This window comes from Antechinus flavipes, chromosome 3 (genome assembly GCF_016432865.1).
Source record: "Antechinus flavipes isolate AdamAnt ecotype Samford, QLD, Australia chromosome 3, AdamAnt_v2, whole genome shotgun sequence".
In the NCBI taxonomy this organism is placed as follows: domain Eukaryota; kingdom Metazoa; phylum Chordata; class Mammalia; order Dasyuromorphia; family Dasyuridae; genus Antechinus; species Antechinus flavipes.
In genome coordinates this window covers 229,607,607-229,631,521 of record NC_067400.1, presented here as the reverse complement: position 1 = coordinate 229,631,521, position 23,915 = coordinate 229,607,607, and the positions used below count along the sequence as shown (strand labels likewise).

The window sequence follows — 23,915 nt, the reverse complement described above, 5'->3', positions numbered from 1 at the left end:
AATATTGTCATTGGGTCTAGCCCAATAGAAATATGCAGTGAAAAATTAAATAATATAACCCACTCCAGAGGAATTTATTATTCACATTAATTCCTCCAATAATAGTAGTACTAATAACATTTGTTCACATTTATGTAGTTTTACTAGCTTTATTTTGTAGATATAGAAACTGGTTCAGAGGGATGAAGTGATCTATAAACAGTCCAAGAGCTAGTAAGATTATAAACTGGATTAGAGGCCAGAAATCCTGATACCAAATCTGGTGCTCTTTCCCCTAGACCAGAGTTCTTAAATCTGGAATGTATAGCTTCTTGTGAAAGGGATCTATGAACTAGGATGAGAAAACTACATCTTTATTTTCACTAACCTCTGAATAAAATTCAACATTTCTTTTAATTATTTAATATTATTGTGGAAAAGGGCCCCAAAAGCTCAGAAGTCCACACCAAAGTTCCACAATTTGTGGTATATGAATGTTATGGAATATTATTGTTATGTAAGAAATGACCAGCAGGATGAATACAGAGAGGCTTGGCGAGACTTACATGAACTGATGCTAAGTGAAATGAGGAGAACCAGGAGATCATTATACACTTTGACAACGATATTGTATGAGGATGTATTCTGATAGAAGTGGACTTCTTTGACAAAGAGACCTAACTGAGTTTCAATTGATAAATGATGGACAGAAGCAGCTACACCCAAAGAAAGAACACTGGGAAACGAATGTGAACTATCTGCATTTTTGTTTTTCTTCCCGGGTTATTTTTACCTTCTGAATCCAATTCTCCCTGTGCAACAAGAGAACTGTTTGGTTCTGCAAACATATATTGTATCTAGGATATACTGCAACATATCTAACATATATAGGACTGCTTGCCATCTAGGGGAGGGGGGGGAGGGAGGGGAAAAATCGAAACAAAAACGAGTGCAAGGGATAATGTTGTAAAAAATTACCCTGGTATGGATTCTGTCAATATAAAGTTATTATTAAATAAAATAAAATTAAAAAAAAAAGTTCCACAATTTACAAGGAATCCCTTTTCTGTACCTATGAATTCAAAGATAATCAGAGTGGATAAGAGTTTCTATATTCTTTATGCTTCCTAATTTATGGCCTCCAGATGACTTCGAATAAACAAAGAATACTTGAAGGCAAATTAAGTCAGGTACACACCTAGGCAGTTAACATCCTGCTTTCTAGACCTGAAAGTTAAAGAAATATCTAATAGACCTAGGTTCTTCTCTCTTACCAATATGATTGTCAATGAGTCATAACTAATAATAATGGATCAAAAATGGAATACTAATTATTTTTGGTAAGCTTTCCAAATTCAATTATATAAACTATATATAGAAAGCAGTTTATATAAAATGCAAGTATTACAGGTGGTTGTTTAGATTAGCTTTAGAAGAAAAAAGGTTGAGGACTCCTTTGATTTTAATCATGGTTTTTTAAAAAAATTCTCAGGGTATATACCAAGTCTTTTTCATCTAACATAATAGAACTTTTAATTTTAGATTTTTTTTTTAAGATTTTTAAAAATTCCTAACAAGTACAAAAATATCTAGGAGAGTCAAAATTCTCATAATGTCAAGGTCAAGAAATCTCATTTTGGGCACATCTATGTTTAAAAGACACAGGCTAATAACTATGTGGAGGTTAGCTCTTGCACCAGGACAAGAGACAGCATCTGATGCCGGATGCTGGCACAATCTTTGCCATATGTAGGGGGGCATAACCACAGACATACAGCCAGACTGCTAATAGTTTGCAAGTTTGAGAATTTGGTCTTGATTTAGAAGTACAGCAAGTGCACAACGGGATATGGTTTGTAGAAACTTAGAAAATAGATACTAAAATGTGCCCACAGAATTTACCAGTCTGCCCTTTTAATTTAACTCAAGTAATCAAATTGGCTTTCTATTTGTCTGGCACAAATCATATATAAAATGGCTATGCTGGGATGGCTACATACAAAAAGAAATTGAGTAAAAAAAAGCAGGTCTTCTTCCATAGTAGGGCATAAGAATGCTGGGCCCTAATTATGCTACCTTTTCATTTGGAAGCTGGAAAAGAGCCTAAAATTAGAAGTACAAAATCTTAAAAGTTGGAAGTAACCAAGTTCCCCCATATATAAACACAAATAAGACCTCCTCCAAAATATACCTGAAAAAAAGTTTTCCAGCCTTTGCTGGAAGGCTTCCAATGATGAGGAACTCACAAAAAGTGTTAGGAAGATTTTCTCCCTACAACCAAAGCAAAATCTGACTCTTCACAACCACCCCCCAACATTTCCTACCTTTTCCCTCTTGGATCATGCAGAACAAGCCTAATTCCTTTTCCACAACAATCTCCAGTTATCATTTTTTTATTATTAAGTATCATAACGGAGCACAATATTCCAGATGTTGTCTGACCAGAGCAAAAGAACATTGGTCTATCACCACTTTAATGTGGACATTAGACTTCTTTAAAAACAAACAAATAAAACCCTATGATATCTCAATTCAATCTAATATTCATTGGCTTTCTTGACTGACATAACACATTCTTAAGTCCTAGTGAGTTTGACATCCACTAAAATTTGATTTTTTTCAAGACAATCTGATATCTAGTCTATCTTCCCTCCTATCTTGTACTGGTGAGGATGAAAGAACTTTGCATCTAGGTGATACAGTAGCAAGAAAATTGGGCCTAGAGCCAGGAAGATATGAGTTGAAATGCAGCCTCAAAAACTTACTAGCAGTATGACTGTTAATCACTTAATCTGTCTGCCTCAATTTTCTCAATTGTATAACATGAATAATAATAATCCTATTTAGCACAAGGCACTGTGCTAATAAGTCCATAACAAACATTAATAAATGCTCATTTCTTTGCTGCCCTCCTTTGCAAATCTTTAAATATTATCCAAATAGGAGATATTAAAAAATTAAAATCAGGTAAGTATAGCATGTATAAACATATATACTTTTCTCTAGATCATTGATAACAATGCAGAGCCAAACATAAATCCACTGGGGAGACCTTGTTAAGTAGATAACTAGTTTTTTTTTTTTTTGCTATGTGTGTGTATGTGGTTTTTTTGGGGGGGAGGAGGAAGGCGAGTTTCCTACTTGACCAGTTGCAAATTCATCTATCTGTACCACTGTCTAACTGACTGCTTCTCCATCTTTTCAAAATGAACAGTACAAGAGCTAAGTAGCACAGTAGATAGAACACTGTGCTGGAATCGGGAAGACCTGAACTCAAATCCAAAACACACTAGTTGTATGATCCTGGGCAAGTTACTTAACCTTGACTGCCTCCCCTCAACCTCTCCCTCCCCACCAAAAAAAAAAAAAAAAAAAAAAAAAAAAAAAAAAAAGAATAGTACAAGAGATTTTGTCAAATAGTTTATTAAAATCCAAAGAAATTATATTTATAACATTTTCTTTGATCTAACTCTAGGGACTGTCCATAAAGGAAATAAGATTGGCTCTGTGATCACTGCTTCCTTCTCTAGATATTCATCAATTAACCCTTTAATAATAACACAGAATTTTTTCATAAGGGAAGGAAAGAGAACATGCATTTGTGTGTGTGTGTGTGTGTGTGTGTGTGGAAAGTGTTTTGTAATTGTGTTCATATAGTTCCTGACTTTGCCTTGGCAGGTAGACTCCCAAATATTTTATGTTATCTACAGTTATTTTAAATGAAATTTCTCTTTGTAGCTCTTGCTGCTGCACTTTGTTGGTAACATAAAAATGCTGATGATTTATGTGGATTTATTTTGTATCCTGCAACTTTGCTAAAGTTGTGAATTGTTTCTAGTAGTTTTTTAGTTGATTCTCTAGGATTCTCTAAGTATAACATCAAATCATCTGCAAAGAATGAAAATTTGGTTTCCTCAGAGAATATGCATTTTAAAGCACCCACTATGTGCCCAAGCTTTTATCTTGTTTGAGTTAGAAGTCAAAGTCGAGTTCAGATGGTAAAGAAAGTTTAACATAGTCACAGAAGATGAGTAATGGGGAGGAACAGGGAATTTGTATCCCTGAAAAGCCATATGCCTTAAAATCTTAGAAAACCACGCCATGCTTTTATATTTATCCTGTTACCTTCTTTGCTTCCATCTTCTGTACCTGTCTTTTAAAAATCAGAGTTGGCTAATTACCTAATTCATCACCACCAGTCTTTTTAGACTCTCTTTCTTCCTCCTCACAGCAACTGTTTCCCTGTAGAACTCTACTTCTTCTTTTTTTTTTTAAATAACTTTTTATTGATAGAACTCATGCCAGGGTAATTTTTTACAACATTATCCTTTGCATTTTCCCCCTCTGTTCCGATTTTTCCCCTCCCTCCCTCCACCCCCTCCCCCAGATGGCAAGCAATCCTTTACATGTTGAATAGGTTACAGTATATCCTGGATACAATATATGTGTGCAGAACCGAACAGTTTTCTTGATGCACAGGGAGAATTGAATTTCGAAGGTATAAATAACCCGGGAAGAAAAACAAAAACACAAGCAGTTTATATTCATCTCCCAGTAGAACTCTACTTCTTGTGATCCTACCTGTCCCTTCTTGAAATTCTCTGAAATAAAGTCTTAGACTAAGTTCTTGTTTTCCTCTCCTTTTTCATACAAATTCTAAAAGGAAGGATTTACTAGGTCCCCACTGGTATTACAACAACCTGGTTTGTCATAAGGATCTGATTCAGAAGAGAAATCCCCTTTGTTGTTTCCTTTACCTTCTGAAATAATAAGTCAAGACTACAAATCATTAGTTGATCCATTTATGGCAAAGAGAGAGTTCAGCAGATATCTGAATAACTAAAATAAATTTTATTTTCTATGGCACTCAACTAAAAAAAGCCCTTTCGTTGAGATTTACAGGGCACAAGACAAATAAACTCTACTAGAGCTCTCCTCCTGGCTAGATACCTATTATTCCTGTATTTTAAACTATGATTCAGAAATCCGAAATTTATTCTCAGATGCTAGTTTCTTAACTAACTACTCATTGCTTAAAGCTGCCTTTGCTTCCTAAATCTGTTGCTTTTGATGAGTGTTAATGAGGAAAATAATAATTCTTTTAACTAATAATAAGCGTTTGACTGTGCTTTCTTACAGCTACATTATTTGTGCTCACATGAATGATACCTTACAGAACCACTTATTCAATGTTCTTAAACATTCTTAAACCTTAAACAGGGTCAGTACTTTGGATGAAAAAAAATCTCATTTCTATACTGTAGATATATTCAACAAATACAACTATACAGTGATTTAAAGGATATAAAATCCTTTCCCCAACAATCTTGGGAGGTAGTTAAAATAACATCCCTGTTGTATAGGGAGACTTGGGTTAACTGACTTGGTCTGTAGTCTCATAATTATTATTTGTGTGACTAAAACTTCCTAAACCTAAGTCCTTCCATTATACCAACTATGGGGGGAGAGGGGAAAGGAAAGGAGAGAGAGGGGAAAAAAAGAGCTCCTATGCTATACTTGGATGGCAATGCCAGTGACTAATGTATCTGCTGCAGAATGTGACATTTCACAGCCACAAGGAGATTGAAATTCCAGGACTGGTATTTAGAGAATGAATGTAAGAATGTTTTACACAGTATAAAGTACTGTAAAATAAAAACTAGTTAGATTTATTTTCAAATTTGCAAAATGATACAAAGTTGGGATAAAAGCTGACACTAGATGACAGGAGCAGTAAACCAAAAAACCTTGTCAGACTAAAACATTCAAGGTAAATCTAATAAAGTGAAACTCAATAGACACAAATGTTATCTTATTCTTTGGTTCAAAGAAATCAACCATAAATTTTAGATATGGGGGACATTATTAAGTATCTGTTGGCCTGAAAAAGGACTGGTGATTTTAGTGGATGGAGGGGGGTGCAGAAAAAGGCACAGCTTTCAGGAATAAAAAAAATCATAATCCCTTGAAATCCATCCTGATCGGCCCACATCTAGGGTACTATATTCAGTTCTGGAAGTCACAGTTTAATAAGGACACTGAAGAGAGCAGTGGTGGGGGAAGGTGGAGGAGTGGGAAAATAGCAGGTTCATTTCAGATGAGGTTCAGCTGAAGAAGCTAGAATGTTTAGCCTAGACAAGAGAGGACTCAGGGGAGTTTTGATTCTAGAAAATATATCCAACAAGAATACCTCAGGATGCTTTGCTGTTCACAGAAATACAATTTAATCTGCAAGGAGGACTTTGTTATGTACCTGGTGACAGAGCTACACTTTAAATACTAGACTGTGGAAACTGGCAACACAAATACCTAGGAAGTGTTAAGTGTCTGAGACTAGATTTGAACCCAGGTTCAGGGCTAGTGCTCTAGCCACTGTACCATCTAGCTACCCCTAAACATTTTAATTTTCTAATGGAATTGGAAGACAGAACTGATAAGGAATGAGGCACTTTCAAAAAGGGAAGATGGGAGTAGAGAAGGAAAAAAGGAACAATAGTAAAATTACTTGAATGAAAAAATTATGAAAGCACAATTCACATTCATCAATAATGCCATTCTTAAAACAAAGTTTCACTGTCAGGATCAGAGATTTGGACCAGATCACAAAAGCTACACTAAATTACTGGACACTAAACCAAATACAAAACATAGTATTGGGTTTTTTTAAGTAGCATATTTTGAGCAAAATGACTTAACATGCAGGAGGAGAGGTGGGATGAAGATGGAGGAAGAGTCTATAAAGGATACATGATTTGCTTGTCAGTAAGAACTAAGTGAAGTTTTTTTTTTACAAGAGAATGGACTTATTTTTTCCTTAGATGTATCTCAGTTACAAATCACTGCAGAGCATAGTACCTCACACGTAGTAGGAACTTAATAGTTACTGACTGATTCTAATGTATAAAGGATTGGAAAGTATATCTGGGCGAGTATTTCTTATCAATACTAAACATGTAAAAAGGATTTGCTTTTCTCTCTAATGGATATAAAACCACTCCAACATGATATAGAGTAATCTTTCAAGATGGTTTCACGTGTTTTTTAGTTTTATTCATTTTGTTCTTACAGATATTAGTCCTGTTTTTCCCACTCATTAGAAATCTAAAATTTCTTTTCTTCCTTCCTTTCTTTTAAAAATCATTTCTACTATATGCCATATTAATTAATGCAATAGAACTCTATTGAAAACAAAATTAAATATAGCTTGTGTTAACTATGCTCTTAAATGGTAAAGTTTTTAGCTCTGAATACGCTTTTCTTCTTTAATATTACAATTTATTTGGCATAATGCTCTTGGCTTTTAAAAATTATTACATATAAATATGTATATTCATATTCCCTACGAACAGCCTAACCAATTATGCTGGCTCAAACTGTGAGAAAGAATTATCAAATCCTAAATGCTGCAAATTGATAGTTAAGAGTTGAAACCTGTTCCATGAAAGCTTAGGCTGGCTTCATCAAGAAACTGGTCCCTTTAAAAAATAAAAGTCTTACTTAATCCAAACCCTCTTGCCAGCCCTCCCTATTCCCACTCCCTTCTACACACATACACACACACACACACACACACACACACACACAATCTTTCCCTCCCTTCCTTTCCCTCTCTCTCTCCCTACCCCCCTTTTTTCTCCCTCTTTCCTCCCTTTCTCTCTCCCTTCCTCCTCTCTTCTCCCTTCTCCCCCCCACCTCCCAATTACTCCTTCCCCTGCTGATGTCACTGAAATGCTAATGTTTTTCATTTGGAGTATCACTAAACTATACAATGTGATGGGATGCTCAGGGAAGAAGAGAGCTGTCCTAGGGGCAGCCAGAGAATGCCAGCATTTCTTGGTGGTGGTGAGAGGGGAGTGTATCTCGCGATGAGTGAAGCAACTAGACTACTCAGGAACTACAAGCTTACAGATTAATACAAGTAAGGACAGAGATACAGTGTTGCCTGGCATCTCTGGAAGGAAAAAAAATGAATCGGGCAACAAGAACTCAAGCTCCAGAGGCTAGTGAGATGATGATGGGAATGTAAGTCTGCAAGAAAGAACCTTCCCTGGCAGCAGGGACACAGAAAAGCTAGTCTTTGCTCCCCTTTCAAAAAAAATCAAACGCTGAAAAAAGTCTTTTCCAAAAGCACTGGATCCTTTTAAGGTAAGTACTGCTATTTTATTCATATCTCTAGATGGTCTTTTGAACATACTTATTTAAAGAACTAGCAATTAAAATAACTTTCCACAAATCATTTTCCCAAATGACATAAGTTTTAATTATTTAAAAACTTTTTTCAAATTCTATGATTCTTTGAACCCAAGTTTTGGAATAAAAGTAATAGATAATCTTGGTTCTTATAAAGGTCCTTCCATACATCAAATCTCAATCAATCTCTCTCTCTCTCTCTCTCTCTCTCTCTCTCTCTCTCTCTCTCTCTCTCTCTCTCTCTCTCTCTCTCTCCCTCTCTCTCTCTCTCTCTCCCTCCCTCCCCCCCCATTTAAATTACTATTATTGAATACTTAATTCCTTGTTTTTCAATTCCTTCTTATTCCAACTAAAACACACAAACTCAAATTCAAAGAAATTTTAAATCCTGAATAAAACTGAATTTTTTGGGGAAATTTTAAAATGTGTATCCAGTACATTAGTTTGACAGGCTAAAGCAGATATTCTGAACCTGGGATCCTATCCTTGGATAGATTTTAGGGGGTATATAAAGTTGGATGAGGGAAAAATACATCTTTATTTCCTTAACTATTGGTTTATTCTTATTTTATGATTAAAAACACCAGTCTGAAAAAGGGTCCATAGGCCCTTTTATGGAAAGGCAATTATTTTTCTCCCACAGCATGGTCAGTTTATACATTAGCTGTTATCTACATGCTAGGGAGTACAAATAGCACTATAGCAGGTGCTCAATCGATATCATGGAGGCAAACTTTCAAACAGAGAAGAGGACTGTAGTCAGAACAAGCATTTAAGTCTCTTATCAGTCTCCTGGAGGGGCCCTTTGTTGTGTTGGCCCATTTAATTACCCTGACTAAAAAAGTCTTATCAGGTCTCTTCTTCCTTTCCTTCCCTGCGGGTTAACCAAAGGAATTCTGGGAGGATCCTAGACTTCCAGAAGAATTCTGACACACAAAAAGTTTAAGAATCCTTGAATTATATATATAAATCTTTTTTGCCAAATACTACAAGTCTGCATAATAATAATAATATTTTAAAAAACTTAACAGAAATTGGAACTTATCCTTTTATAATACCTTAGTTTGTTAATTCTTTTCTCCTCCATCCTTCTCCCTAAATCTGGCTACCTTTTAATTTTTAGAGTGAAGGACCAAGATTGAGTGGAGATGTATTTAATTTGTCTTATAATGTTCAATTGGATATATTGTGTGCAAGAGTACAATTTAAAATCTATCTTTAAAAAAGAATGTATAAAGTATATTTGTATTGTAAACATAGTTCATACATACCCAGTGGAATAAACAGTGAACTAAAAATGTTAAAATTTTACAAGGTAAAGTTTGAAAAAACTGTCTAGTAAACTATCATATACCATGAAATAAATATATTTTGTCCACAATGTTCTTATCACCAGAAGCACATACTAAAAGAATGGAGGGTTTTGTAATCTTCTAATTGTAAGTCCAATCAAAGCATTAACTAAATATCATTACTGAAGACTTTAATAATAGATTGCTGCCACATCTGAAATTTCATATTTCATATAAAAATATTCCTTATCCTTTGACATTAAGAAATTCTATCATCTTCATTTGCTACCTTTCACTGCTGGAAAACCATATAGAAAATATACCTACATAATAATATTTATTTTCTAAATACATACATTTAAATTTGAATGTTTTATCAACTATAACAATGAGATACTTTTTATGTAGAAAAACAGAAACCTAAATATTGTGGGTTCCCTTTAAAAGGAAAAAGAAATGGGAATACTATCTTGGGAAAGTTTTTTTAAAGGGATGTCTTCCTTAATGGTCACTCATTTTAATAACAGCCAAAATTTTCAAAAATTTATTTTACCATTTTCACTTACTTCTTCCCATAAAAATAACAACAACAAAAATATCAAAAAACTTAACAATCACTCACTGAGCTTAGATATAAGCAATTACTAACTCAAAATAATTATTGACAAAGACCAGCAAAAAGCTAAAAAAATTAGCTCCCCCCCAAAAAAAAAAATTGGATGCATCTGAAGAAAAGATGAAGAATTTAGCCTTCAAGATAAAAATGATCCAATTATGTAGATACTGGGGTGAATCTATATTGCCATTCTGGCGTTAAAACATTAATCAAGCCAGACAACTCAAATATATATACTATATCTATTAGGTTACTGTCTGTCAGTATGTCCAAAAATCTATAATCACATTAACATAAAGAATCACTAACATAAAATATATATCCCAATATATTTATACCTGTGCTCAATGACTCAAAAAGTAAATTGGAATGAGCTTTATGTGAATTTTAAAATGACTCTGAATGTTCTCCAAATTAGGATATTCTATTGTCGACATAGTAGAGTCTTAATTATGTTCAAGAAGTACAATTGATACAAAAAAAATGTTTTTAATCAAAATCTGGTTCCTATACTGATAAAAAATGCCTTTAAGACATATCCCTCTTTTCTCAACCTCTCTAGCCTTTATTTTCACTTTGTCCTCAGCCCTAGTGAGACAGCAACAGGAGGAAATAGACACCAAGAATAAGTCACAATTTGAATGATCAAATTAAGTATTAAAAATATAGTTTTCTCTTGCCTTCACCTGGGGAGGTATAAATAAAATGAACAAAGTATTTTTGTTACTTATACATCTATTCTTCTTATGGAAACAGGTACCTGTTACAATTTTATGTTTTAACCAAGAAGCATCATTTGATGCCCATAATGTAAAACATTTAGCAGATGTCTTCCTTTATTTTGATTAGGAAAAATGCCTCTATCAAGGATACTAAAAAAGATCTAACAACTAAAGAATTCTTATTCACTAATGCTCTGCTGGCTTATTTTGAGTTGAGCAAATGGAGAGAAGGGAGTTGTGGGAATTCTAAAATGAAGATTCAAAAAAGGCCATGGGATTTAAAAAAAAAGGTCTTTCATTAAATTAACCAAGTAGAGTTTTTCTAAAGTTCATAGGATCATACATCTAGAGCTGAAAGGGACTTTGGAGATGATCTAGTCTAGCCCTTTTACTTTCCAGGTCTAGTAAATGAGGTCCCAATGTCAACAAGGTAACAATTTGCTTTGCAAGGAAATTTTGACCCCCAAGGTTTCCAATTTGAGAGCCAATACTCTGCCCAAGTGACAAATAGTCATTAAATGCCTACAGTTTGCCAGGCACTGGGCTAGACACTGGAAATATAAATACGAACACTAAACAAACATCTTTGCCTCTTCATTCTATTAATCCATTGCTCTCAAGTTCTTATCAATAGTCCTTGTCACAATCTTTCACAAAATAAGTGCTTAATAAATGGCTACACAACTACATGGAGCTATTACTTAACAAATTCTTTTCAAATTCTACATTTCTCTTTCCTGGGGCTCACTTAGCACTTTCCCAAGAATGATTTCTGCACTACACTGAAAAAAGTTCCGTTTGTTTTTAAAGGCAGAACTTTTTCCTCAAGCAGCATCAAAATGGGAATCATCGTGCAAAATGTAACTGCAAGCACTGCCATGGTGATGTGGCCAACTGTGGCCAGCTGTGCTGACAGCTTCTACAGTATCATGTACCGCCCCAATTGGGACAGCCTGCTGTCTGGATACTCAAGGAAGAGCTTTCAGAGGGAAGAGAGGGTCCCTGCCAGCCAGTCCTCTTTTGTAATTGAAAATCTAACTCCCCTGACCAAGTACATTCTTTGTGTAACCTGCCAATCAGCAAAGCCATCCAGTGACCAGTGCAGAATTTTTCAGACAAAGGAACAAGATCTGTCCTCCGTGAGCAACAGAAAGAAGGACCTGGCCTTGGGGATCTGGCTAATTAGCAGCGTTCTGCTCCTCATCATCGCCGGCATTCTGCTCTATGGGTGCCTGAACATATGGTGCCGTAAGAGGCAAGAACAGAACAGAGATCTAAATGGAATGCCGCCATCAAATAGGAGAGAAGGCTGCAGAAATCACGGTGGCAGGGAGCAGGGCGACCTGGAGAAGTCCAGCCAGCCGCTGGTTCCAAACCTTGAAGACCAACAGGCTGATGAAGTCCAGCTTGAAACAATAAAAGAAAATCTCTCAACTCCTCTGGAACCTCCTCTGCTGAAATGTAACCACCAACAGCTGTTGTCAGTGGCAGGCCAGACACCCCATGTTCCTCAGCTAGGAGAGGGGATGATTTTGTAGGCACAGGAGTTCAAGAGCCTCAATCAACCGCCAAATCATCCACAAGTATTTAAGTGCCAGCTCTGTGTAAGGCACTGGAAACACAGAGATGAAGAACAAAACCATTCCTACTTGCAGTGAACTTACTTGGGGGGAAGACATAAAAAGTGCATACAATATAAATATATTTAATAAATCCGACTCTGTGTTGTGAGTGTGTTTGGGACCTAAGCCTGTGCTCCAGTTTCTTTAGATAAAATCTTTCCTTAACTACTTTAAAAGTAAAAATACTATTAAGATTCTTAGTAGGAAGCTATAAAATAAATTCTTGTAAGAACCACTGAAAAATGAAGTACTTTAAATTCTGTGCCATATATGACTTCTAGTTGGTTACATTCTTCCATTTATTTTTCTTTGCAGCCTACACTTCCTTGACCTGTACAGTTTAAGAAAAAAATATTAGTTCTTAAAGTAAGAGTTTGCTTAATTCAGTTATGTGTATAAGGGAGAATACAAAAGAGCTTTTTGATTAGCAAAGGCTAGTATACTGTTTTAAAGAATAAATTTAAAAAATATGGATGGTAATGGGAGTAAGAAGAATCAGAGGTATATTCCTCAAGAAAAAAACCAACTAGTTGTGTGGAGAGCTTCTACATAATTATGTAGGTATGAGATAAAACTGGTATCAGCGTTCCCTGTGTCTGCCAACAACCTGATACCATGATTCAACCATAACAGCAGGTCCATCAGGGGTCCACACTCAAAGCTGGCCTTTATACTCTATTGGGATAACCTCTGTAAACCCAGGGTCATATCTTCATGCCAGAAACAGGCACTAGTAGATAGGACTTTAATGAGAGTATTACTACCATTCAAACAAAAGAGAACAGAAGGAGGGAAAAAGAGAGGAAAAAATGATAAATGAACGGGAAGAGAGAAGGAGGGAGGAAGGAAAGAAGGAAGGCTTTATTAAGCACTTATTATGTGCCAGGAACTGTTGTGCTGGGTACAGAAAAGTTTAAAGCATAGTCCTTGACTTCAAGAGGCTTATAATCCAATCCAGCTGGAGTGGTGAGACATAATTCAAGACCAAGGTACAAGAATTTAATTTCAAATCATATAAATGAAAACACTGACTTTATTAAAAACTTTAAAAAACTGACATTGCTAATACTGAAATTTTGAAACTGAATATGTAAACAAAATACTATATACATATGACATATATTCTACGTATAAAATTTTTTCTGAATCTATGATTTTATTGTGAACAAACTCCTTTTACCTACCAATGGATATCGGCAGTTGTTTTTCCATTTAAAATCTTCTTGTTCTTGTTGTTCATAGTGATTTATTTATTTTTAAATTTTTTAATAGCTTTTTATTTTCAAAATACATGCAGAAATGGCTTTCAACATTCATTTTTGCAAAACCTTATGTTCCAAATTTTTCTCCCTTCTTTTCCTCCACCTGTCTCCCCTATACAGCACATAATCCAATGTAGATTAAGTATGCGCAGTTCTTCTAAACCTATTTCCATATTTATCATGCTGTATGAGAAAAATCAGATCCAAAAGGACAAAAAAATCAATTTAAAATCTAAAGAGATGCCTGTAACACTGAAAAATTACAGTACCTTCCCCAATTTAGATCAGAGGCAGGACTTTCTGGCTCTGTGATGATCTTTCTACCCACTATACCACACTGACTTTTTGTACCAGAATTCTCCTCAAACTGCAGATGAGTTTAAAGAGTTAAGAAGGGCTTTAATAGGAGAAAAAATACATGAAAAAAATAGGTGGCAGATACAAGTTTTGACTACTTTGCAATTTGAGGACATCCTCAAACCTATTTTAAAAAATCAAAGAAAATGCAAATGCTTCTCTTGAAGAGTGACATCCATGGGGAAGAAAGTACCACTTTCTTTAAACCCTGGCAATTGTGATATGGCAGGAGTCTTGTTACATGTCTACCAACTAGAAATATATGAAGGCTACTGGCATTCAAAAATATAAGTCCTCTGCTCCCATTATTGGCATTTATAATTTTCTTCCTAACAATTCAGTTAAATCCTCCTATTGCCTAATATCTGCATGAAGTACAAAAATGAAGACTTTTGATTGGGAAAAAGTTCATTTTGAATAATAGGACACCTGCAAAGGGTCATCCCCTATATTGATTTTTTTTAAAGGAAAATTTGAATTATAAACATTTTTCATTTAGATGTTATTGCCAGCTCTATTTAAATTGTTACAGATGCAAGATTATCTCCATTCTCAAGTACTCGGAATTTTAATAGGAGAGGAAACATAGCACTGTGGATTTGGAATGAGAAAAACTAGGTTTGATGCCACTACAAATTCTTCCTACCTAAATGACTCTAGACAAGTTAATTATCTTCTCTGAGGCTTCAACTTCCTCATCTGTAAAGTAGGTATAATAAGGGCACCATTCTAAAAGCATTATTATAAAGGTAAAATGAATGTATGTAAAGTATTTTAAACTCTAAAGTACGAATCACTATTGCTTCTCAATGTCAAATTCTAGCCCTTATGCCCTAATGCTTGAGTATTAAATAAATATAAATCTTAAAGTTACAGAAGGATTACTTGGATTCTCTGTAGCAGATTTGCTACTTCAGAGGTTTTAATTTTTAGTGATGTGGCCATAGACCACAATTAAACATTGTTTGGGATGCTTTTCCTTTAGTTTTAATCATTTAAAGTATCTACTCAGAATTCAGAGGAAATCTCTTAGAAACCACTGACCCTCACCAAGAAAATCACATCTTCTGTAAAATAAGACAGTTTTTGGTTTGTTTTTTGTTTTTTTGTTTGCAAGGCAATTGGAGTTGTGGCTTGCCCAGGGTCACACAGCTAGGAAGTGTTAAGTGTCTGAGGCTGGATTTGAGCTCTGGGCCTCCTGCCTTCTGGGCCAATACTCTTACCTACTGCACCATCTAGCTGCCCAGAAAATCAAATAGTTAAAGCACAATTGCCCCATGAAGACCTTCCAGAAACTAAAGAAGGAGACCATACTGGACTAAGTCCATTTCTCACAATTATCTGATACCTACAGCAATGCCCAAACAAGAAAGAAGCCTTAAGATATGGGTATGATGAAAGTGCAGAATTACAAGTAAGTATGACGCTGGGACATTCTGACAATTTTCAGATTGGTTAGTCATTGGGAAATTAGGACTTCAAGTCAAATCTGACTTCAGTATCCAATGGAGAGAACTGTTTTAAGCCTATTTCTGAGTTTGGTAGTCTGCCATTAGGTATTTCGGTAAAATTGGAAGAGATCCTGGTTGGATCTCTAATAATATTTCACAATAAAAGTAAGCACCAAGCTGCAAGTTATATGTTATAGGAAGGAAGAAACCATTTATTAAGCACCTTCTGAGTATCAGGCACTATGCTGGGTGCTTTATAAATACTTCATTTGATCCTCACAACCACCTTGTAAGTGGGCTTATTTCTACTATACAATTGAGAAAACAGAAAGATGGAGTTTTAATGACTAGAGTATAGCTACGTGTCTGAAGCTGCACTGGAACTTAGCTCTTCCTGACTCTAAACTTATCTAACTACTGAACTTCCAATTGCCTATGACAAAAGGTAATAATAACAAAGAATTTGTGTATTATTACCCCTCTTTCCACAGATATAATACGTAACGCTGTCTAACTTCTGGTTAGGATTAAATTCTTCTTTACTCAGTTTGACTCCTCATTTGTAAGATGTTTTCCTTCTGCTTAAAATCAGACAACTGGAGGGAGACTTTGAAAGATTCTTCTCTGGATTTTACTCTTGCACAGAAAAATGCCAGATGAATTTTCATGGGAATAATTGTAATATAAAAATAATCCTAACTTAGCTTAAAATGATCAATTTCATAACTAGGAATAGAGAAAGGATTTATGACATAGTAATTTATACAAAAATGATCTTGGATTTTTTTAGACTACAAGTTTGATGAGTCAAGTGTGTGATGCTTCCAAAAAATAAGATGATCTTACACAGTCGCAAGGGGCATAGAATCTAACACTAAAGAGGCAATCATCCTATCATACTTGACCCAATCAGGCCACATCCAAGATACTGTAATTCAGTTCTGAGTGACAATCAGTCCAGAAGCACTTATTAAGTACTTGCTACATGCTAAGCATTGTACTTAGCACCTCAAGCTCCTTCAATTAATATTCTTATTACATGATCTTAAGAATTAAAGACATGCACAAGATTTCATTTCTATTCATGGTTGTGTAGATCAGCAAGCTGGCAATAAAACTTTTTTGTTAGGCTTATCCTTTTTGACTTTTGTGTAAACCAGCATCATTCTGTGTGGCTGCACATGTTAAACCAGGTAAATCTGGCTTACATTTTTAGAGAATTGGGTCCAGTGCCTCATATACTAAACAAATGCATTCATACCCTGGCCTCAAATAGGGGATTTCATTTAGAAAAGAAATAATATCCCTGTATGAAATCCACCCCCTGATTCTTCCCCATGACATGGAAGTAACTTTGGGATCTCAAATGCTATTCCAGTAAAGCACATAAACTGCTGCAAATTCCACTAAGTTCAAAGGACTTTAAGGATAGACCCAATTAATGCCACAAAGCAACATATAACAATCTTCTAAAGAATGGAAGGGTAATAACTGAGCTTAGAGGAAGAGGAATACACAATGAAATCACAAATCTCTTGAAATAAGCAAGCATGCAGAACAGCAAATTGAAACAAATGAAATGAACTCCCCTTGGAAATAAGAGATTATCCCTTAAGACTGAATCACGATCCATTTAGAGAAATCACCTCTTTTTAATGATCCAAGAAATCAATTTAAATGTAATGCTTGCTTTCTACTAATGAATTTGGTTCACAGCTGAATGTTTTTGTGGCCATTTTAGCTATCCTTAAGAATATGATATACCCCCATTGTAGTCCAATATCCTGTGTATCACCAAAAGCAAAAAGACAGTTAACACAAAATAGAAAATCCTGTTATGCAGTTGTTCAAAACGTGTCAGACTGTCCTGTTGTTGCTGGCAAGAAGATACAGGATTGAATCACAAGGATAAAATAAAACAATCAAATGCATGAAAACAACAAGAAAAAAATCAGGAAAATATTTGCAAAAGTTCTGTCTATTTTATAGAGATGTTACTTTAAGTCTTAGTTGAGTAGAAAGACTATGGTGGAAACTGGTTAAATTGGGAAGGGAATAGGAGGGAACTGAGTCAGGAAGACATGAATTCAAATCTGAACAGTATGTGACCCTGGACAAGTCACTTAAGCTCTGCTTATCTCAGTTTCTTTGATTAAAAAAAGCTGGGTTATAACAGCACATACTTCCCAGAGTTGTTGGGAGGTTCAAATGAAATCACATTTGTAAAATACTTAACACAGTGCCTACATATAATACCATACACACAATTTTGATGATTGATCAACACAATGATGGTGATGACAATGATGTAATAAACCAAAGTCTTGGCACTTCACCAAGGTCTCTGGATCTCAGTTTCCTATCCATAACTATCACATTTTTCCAGTTCTCACATTCTATGATTCTATGAGATTAATTAGAAGAGAATGAGAAAACAGAAAGCATGAATGGCTCAGAGAAAGAAATTGACAACACACATCTTAGAATATAAGGAACATGCAAATTATACTCCACTGAAAAACAAAACAAAACAATTCAAAACAAACAAACAAAAATTCTCTCCAATTGCCCTAGGCAACCTGACTCACCCATCTAAAAATCACAGTTTAATCCTCAATTTCCCTGTATTTCCACTTAACATTAATTACGATTAGGTAAATGGAAGGAATAGGAGATGGTTGGGAAGGAGGGGAGGTTATTGTTGGTAAAATCACTGACAACATGTGAACAGAGAAGGATTTTCCTTCTGCAATCACAGCGAATATTTATTGTCATCTAACTCCAGGTCTGAAAAATCTTCCAATGAGCCACCATAATATATAATGAAACCATCATCCTGCAGATATACTGAGAACAGAGTTGCCAGCATTCTGTTCAGCTCGAGGGCTTGTCACTAAAATGGGAACTAGGAAGGGTCATGTTAAACTATTATGAGTTTCATACTAAGATAGGCAATGAAAAGATATAGCAAAATCTTGAGTTCAGGTTTTTAAGGCTCCAGATCCTGCACTGGGTCACTCAGTTGCCCACATACTAAGTAAATATGGGCAGCTCATTTCACTTGTTTGTACCTCAATTTCCTCATCTATAAAATAAGGGAATTGGACAATGTGATCTATAAATTTTCTTTCATTTCTAACCACATGATCTGAAAGAAAGCAACACTTTTTCATGAAGATGAATTAAATGAGACCAAATGAAGAACAGAATACTCCAATGATTACTGATAGGGAAAGAGAATATCTTAATTGTTGCTAAGAAAAGTAATCAGATTTAAAGGCAGTAAACGTGGTGATTTTAGTGAGGGTCATAAATACAGTCTCTGCTTCAAGATTCTGCATTCCAGTTCATCCTCCACTTAGCTGTCAAACTGATCTTCCTACAACACTGCCACCCAGGCAATCACCAAACTCCACTGGCTCTCTAATGACCTCCAGAATCAAAAAGAAAATCTTTATTTAGTTTTTAAAGTCTTTTATAACCTTCCTATGTTTTCAATCTCTCCTTACCCTGTACTTCCCTCTATCTGTTCTGCTCTCCTTACTGCTCCTCACACAAGACATTTCATCTTCCAAGGCCCCAACTTCTCACTGGCTATAAACCTGGAATATCTTCCCTCCTCACTACTATTTAACAGAATATTGTTAAATATTCTCAGATTCAGGATTATTTCCTACACCCCATTTCTTAACTCCTTTTCCCTAAGGGTTAAAGCTCTTTCCTCCTAACTTTGTACATCCCATCATGACACAAGGCATGGAATAATACTGAAAGAGGAAACAAGAAAGTAGGGGAAAAAAACCCAGAAAGACAAAAGTGCAGATGCAATGGCTTTAGAAATTACCTTTTTGCACAGAAAGAGGTATTAAAACAGAAGAACAGATATAAAGAGAGTTCTAAAAAATTAAATGAATTTGGCAGCAATCTGGGTGTAGGAGAACAGAGAGTCTGAAATAGCATCAAGATTGCCCTTTTGGAAGACAAAAGTTTAACTGAGTTTAACCCACAATAAAAGGAAGAAAAAAGAGCTTAAGGTTTGAGAAGAAAAATAGGGGACCTAGTCTCCATCATGCAGAGTTTAAACAGAGAGAGATGGAGAAAAATAGACTACACCCAAATGGGAGGGAGATTCAGGAAATATTCCAAAACTCTGACCCCCAACTTTGGTTTTGTGCAATTAAGACATAGGATAATATCTGCATGGCAAGCTATAACTCCAAATTCATTAACAGTAGTAGATCGCACAGTGAATGGAGCATTAGGCTTGGAGTCTTGAAAGTCCTGAGTTCAAATCCAGTACCAGATACATGCTAGCTGCATGACCCTGAAAAAGTCAATGTGTCCCCCAAAGAAAGGATGCTAAGGGCCAGGCTAGCTTCTTCCAACTGTCCCTAAGCAACCAATTCCATCTGTGCCACCACGAGGCACCTGCCACTATTTAATGCCAGCTCAATCTCTCATCAGGGATGTGAAGAATTTCCACTGCAAAGAGTAACAATACTCCCTCTGACTTCAGGAATTGGGAGGAGGACCAGGAAATTGGGGTTGTGATGTGCCCAAGGTCACAGAGCTAGGAAGTGTTAAGTCCTCCTGACTTCAGGGCTGGTGCTCTATCCACTGCATCAATTAGCTACCCACTCTATGCCTGTTCCTTGAATATAGAAAAGAGGTGCAGTAATATATATACTCATACCTGGTCACATCTTTCAAATCCCAGTGATTCAGAACTCCTGTAGATTATCATCCCTATTCCATGCCCTCCGGGAATGGATTTCTCATTCCCATCTCCCTCAACACTTCTACCCAAAGTTTCAACTTAACTCTATCCACCCCTTTCATTGTAGCCTCTGGACTGCAGGTTCCATAGGCAACAAACTTTCCTTTGTCTAAAATCTTCTCTTCTATTCCTTCCATCTACTAGCTCTTATTGAAACTTGTCTTCCCTTCCATGACATAACCACTTTGGCCACCCTTTAAAGCACTGGCTGCACTTTCACTTTCTCCTCAACTCACTGGTCAGTGTAGGGGAGTTGGAATATTCTCATCCCTCTCCATCACTCAGTAACTTCTCTTCCTTTGGGGTTCATGATATCACTCAATCAAAATCTTCATAGCTGTTATCTACAGAAATCCCCAAGTCACTCTCTCTCCTTCCTCAATGGCTCATAATTTCTCTCTCCTCTTCAATTCCTGCCCCTGATACTAAGGGACTTCAATATACATACCAATTTTCTCTCAAATATCCTAACCACTCAGTTCTTTACCCTACTCACTAGCAACGGGCTACTAATCTATCCTCTCTTAATCACACCCAAAGATGGGCAATACCCTTAATCTTGCCATCACCCAGAAATATACCATCTCTATTTTTTAAGAATTCTGAACTTCCTATATCACTTAATTGTAGCCTTCTTAGAGGAAGAGGAAAAAAAAGAATAAAGTAAAAAGTGCACAGCAGAGAATAGAAAACCTACAAGGAAGCAACGAAAAGACAGACAATTCTGAATACAACATTTATTATATAGGCTTTCTTGAAATGAAAATTTATTGCTTCATATTTTGAATCCTCTCATGCTCTGCTAGGCAAATAGCAATTTTTCTCTTTTCCTATTTTGTATTTAAGTTTAAAATAAATAGATAAATAAAAAGAAAAAAAGAAAGAAAGAAATTCTTTTATCCAATCAAAATGTATTACTTTTTCACCTCTCCTTCTGCTTTCCCTTACAAAATCCTTCTCTTCATCTAAATCAGGACATCTGGTAACTTGATTCCTTAATTCTCTCCCTGGCTATTACTCCTCACTACCCCCCTTTCTTTCTTCTACCCATCTTGACCCTTTGGGGAACAATTCAATGCTACACTGTCCTCTTCTCTTGAATCCTTATCTCCTTTATCATTGATTGTACCCGACCAAAAGTCAATTTGGATTACTTCCATCATTTGTCATCTTGACTTCTATAGATGTATTCCTGAAGGAAGATGGAGAAAAATGACATAAATGTTCTGAGTCCACTATAAATTTATGCTACATAATTAATCTAGGTCTTCTGCTGCTAGGTAATTATTATATCTCCCCATCAATTTATTATTCCACTCTCCACAGTGGCTTTTTTAAATCTTTTCATCACTCCTCAAACTTCCTATGGTTTTCCTTCTCTCTACTCTCTCAGCTAAGAATCTTGTTTCACATTTTACTGAAAAAATTGAGACCATTTGCCATAAGCTCACTCTTCTCTTCCTCACTGCCTATGATTAACATGCCTTTCACATAATTTTGCCATTTATTAAAGATGAAAGCAAATTTGCATACTAAAGAAATGGATATACTTATTTTTACATAAAGAATTAAATCCTGGCAGAATATGTGATACCTTTTACTATTACCAAATTTTTCTCAACTCCCACATTCAGTTACACTGAACCATATGAGATAGCGACCCATCGTTTAAGAAGCTTTGCTCTATAATACTTCACTTGGCAATTTTATTAGCTCTTATAGATTTAATTAAGCATCTCTGTATGGATGATTCTTAAATCTACCTTTCCTGTCGTCTTCTCTTTTTTGACCTTCAATCTCTCATCTCAAATTATATGTCCAATAGGCATATTAAATTTATTAAGTAAAATATCTATATATCTAAAATATCTATTTATTAAATAGAACTAACTCATTATCTTTTCCCCTGAAAAGGGGGATGACCTCCAGTTATCCTTGCCTCCCATTTTCTATTATTATAGAAGGCAACACCATCCTTCCAGTCTTCCAGGCTCTCAATCTAGGGGTCATCCTAGATTTCTCAATCTTTCGCCATCCATACTCCAAAGTCCAATATGTTCCAAGGTCTGTCCATTTCACTTTCACATTTCTCCAATATGTCCCTTTCTTTCCTCTGTTACCTCCACCATTCTACCAACATCTCACAAGTGAACTTTTGCAAAGACCTGATGGTAGATCTATCTGTGTCAAATCTCTTCCCACTCTAACCCATTTTCCATTCATCCACTAAAGTAATTTTCCTAAAGGGCAGATCCAATCATGTCACATACCTCACCCTCCCATTTAGTAAATAAACTCCAGTGGCTCCAGGATCAAATACAGAATGCTCTATTGGTATTCAAATCCCTTCATAACTTAGCTCCCTCCTACCTGTCTACCTTATTCTTCACTGTGTAGTTTTTAATCCAGAGACACTGGGCCTCCCAGCAAAACAAAATAATGTTCCGTCTCTTAGCTCTGGGTATTTTCAATGTTTTCCATATTGCTTCATCCATTAGACAGCAAACTCCTTGAAAACAAGGTCTCCCTTTTGCCTCTTTTTGTATCCCCAATTCTTAGCACAGTGTCTGGAACATAGTAGACACTTGTTTTTTGGCCACTTCAGTTGTATGTGACTGTGACCTTACTTGGGATTTTCTTGGTAAAGACACTAGAGTGAATTGCCATTTCCTTCTCTAGTTCATTTTTACAGATAAGAAACTGAGGCAAACCAGGTTAAGTGACTCGGCCAGATTCACACAGCTAGTAAGGATCTGTGGTTGAATTTCAATCCATGAAGACAATGTTAGTGGTTCCAAGCCCAGTGCTCTTTCAGTGTACCATGTAGCTGCTCTCTTGTTCTGTTGTTTACTGACTGATTGACTTAATCCATCTAAGCCTCAGTTTCCTTATCTATAAAAAGTACATAATAATAGCAAATATCTCCCAGAGTTGTAGTGAGAACAAAATGAGATAATATTTGTAAAGCACTTTGCAAACCTTAAAATGTTATTCAAATGCTAGCAATTATTATTATTAGTCTCCTTGGTACCTAGCATATAATAGGTTAAATAAATGTGTGGATTAATTAAAAGCAAAATGACAGAAGGAATAAGATCTATATAAGATTCCTATTTATATAATCAGTATTCAAGTAACCTGGAATACTACCCAGTTAGTCATGAGAAATATAGAAGCTTCAGCAGTTCTGTCTGTGGTGACTGGGGATGAATAAAAAAACATAACACTTTAGCTATTCACCTCTAAAGAAAGAATTAATGGGATCTGAATGCAGATTGAAGCATACTTTTAAAAAATTTTATTATTCTTGGTTTTTTGATTTGCATTTTCTTTTGCATCATGGCTAATTTGAAAATGTTTTGCATAACATGTATAATCTATATTAAAACTAGTTGCCTTCTAGCCCTCTTTGTAGTGGCCAGAAACTGGAAATTGGGTGCATGCCCACCAATTAAAGAATGGCTGAATAAATTGTAGTATATGAATGTTATGGAATATTATTGTTCTGTAAGAAATGACCAGCAGGATGACTTCAGAAAAGCCTGGAGAGACTTACGTGAACTGATGCTGGGTGAAATGAGCAAGACCAGGAGATCATTATATACTTCAACAACAATACTATATGATGATCAATTCTGATGGGTGTG

At 35.6% G+C, this 23,915-nt stretch overlaps 2 protein-coding genes across 2 annotated transcripts in view; one reads left to right on the top strand and one right to left on the bottom strand.

The window, feature by feature from the left end:
- The window catches only part of CYFIP1 (cytoplasmic FMR1 interacting protein 1), a 160,313-nt gene that overhangs the window by 25,174 nt on the left and 111,224 nt on the right, over positions 1 to 23,915 (bottom strand). The gene's annotated exons all lie outside the window — the stretch shown is intronic.
- Positions 7,596 to 12,517, top strand: LOC127553715 (fibronectin type III domain-containing protein 9-like). The gene is made up of 2 exons (XM_051984640.1): positions 7,596 to 8,124; positions 11,610 to 12,517. The coding sequence occupies exon 2, from the start codon at positions 11,639 to 11,641 to the stop codon at positions 12,335 to 12,337; it is 699 nt and encodes a 232-aa protein (XP_051840600.1). The 5' UTR covers positions 7,596 to 8,124; positions 11,610 to 11,638; the 3' UTR covers positions 12,338 to 12,517.

Coding starts and splice junctions, on each gene's coding strand:
- LOC127553715 (XM_051984640.1), top strand. CDS start 11,639: ATGGGAATCATCGTGCAAAATGTAACTGCAAGCACTGCCATGGTGATG.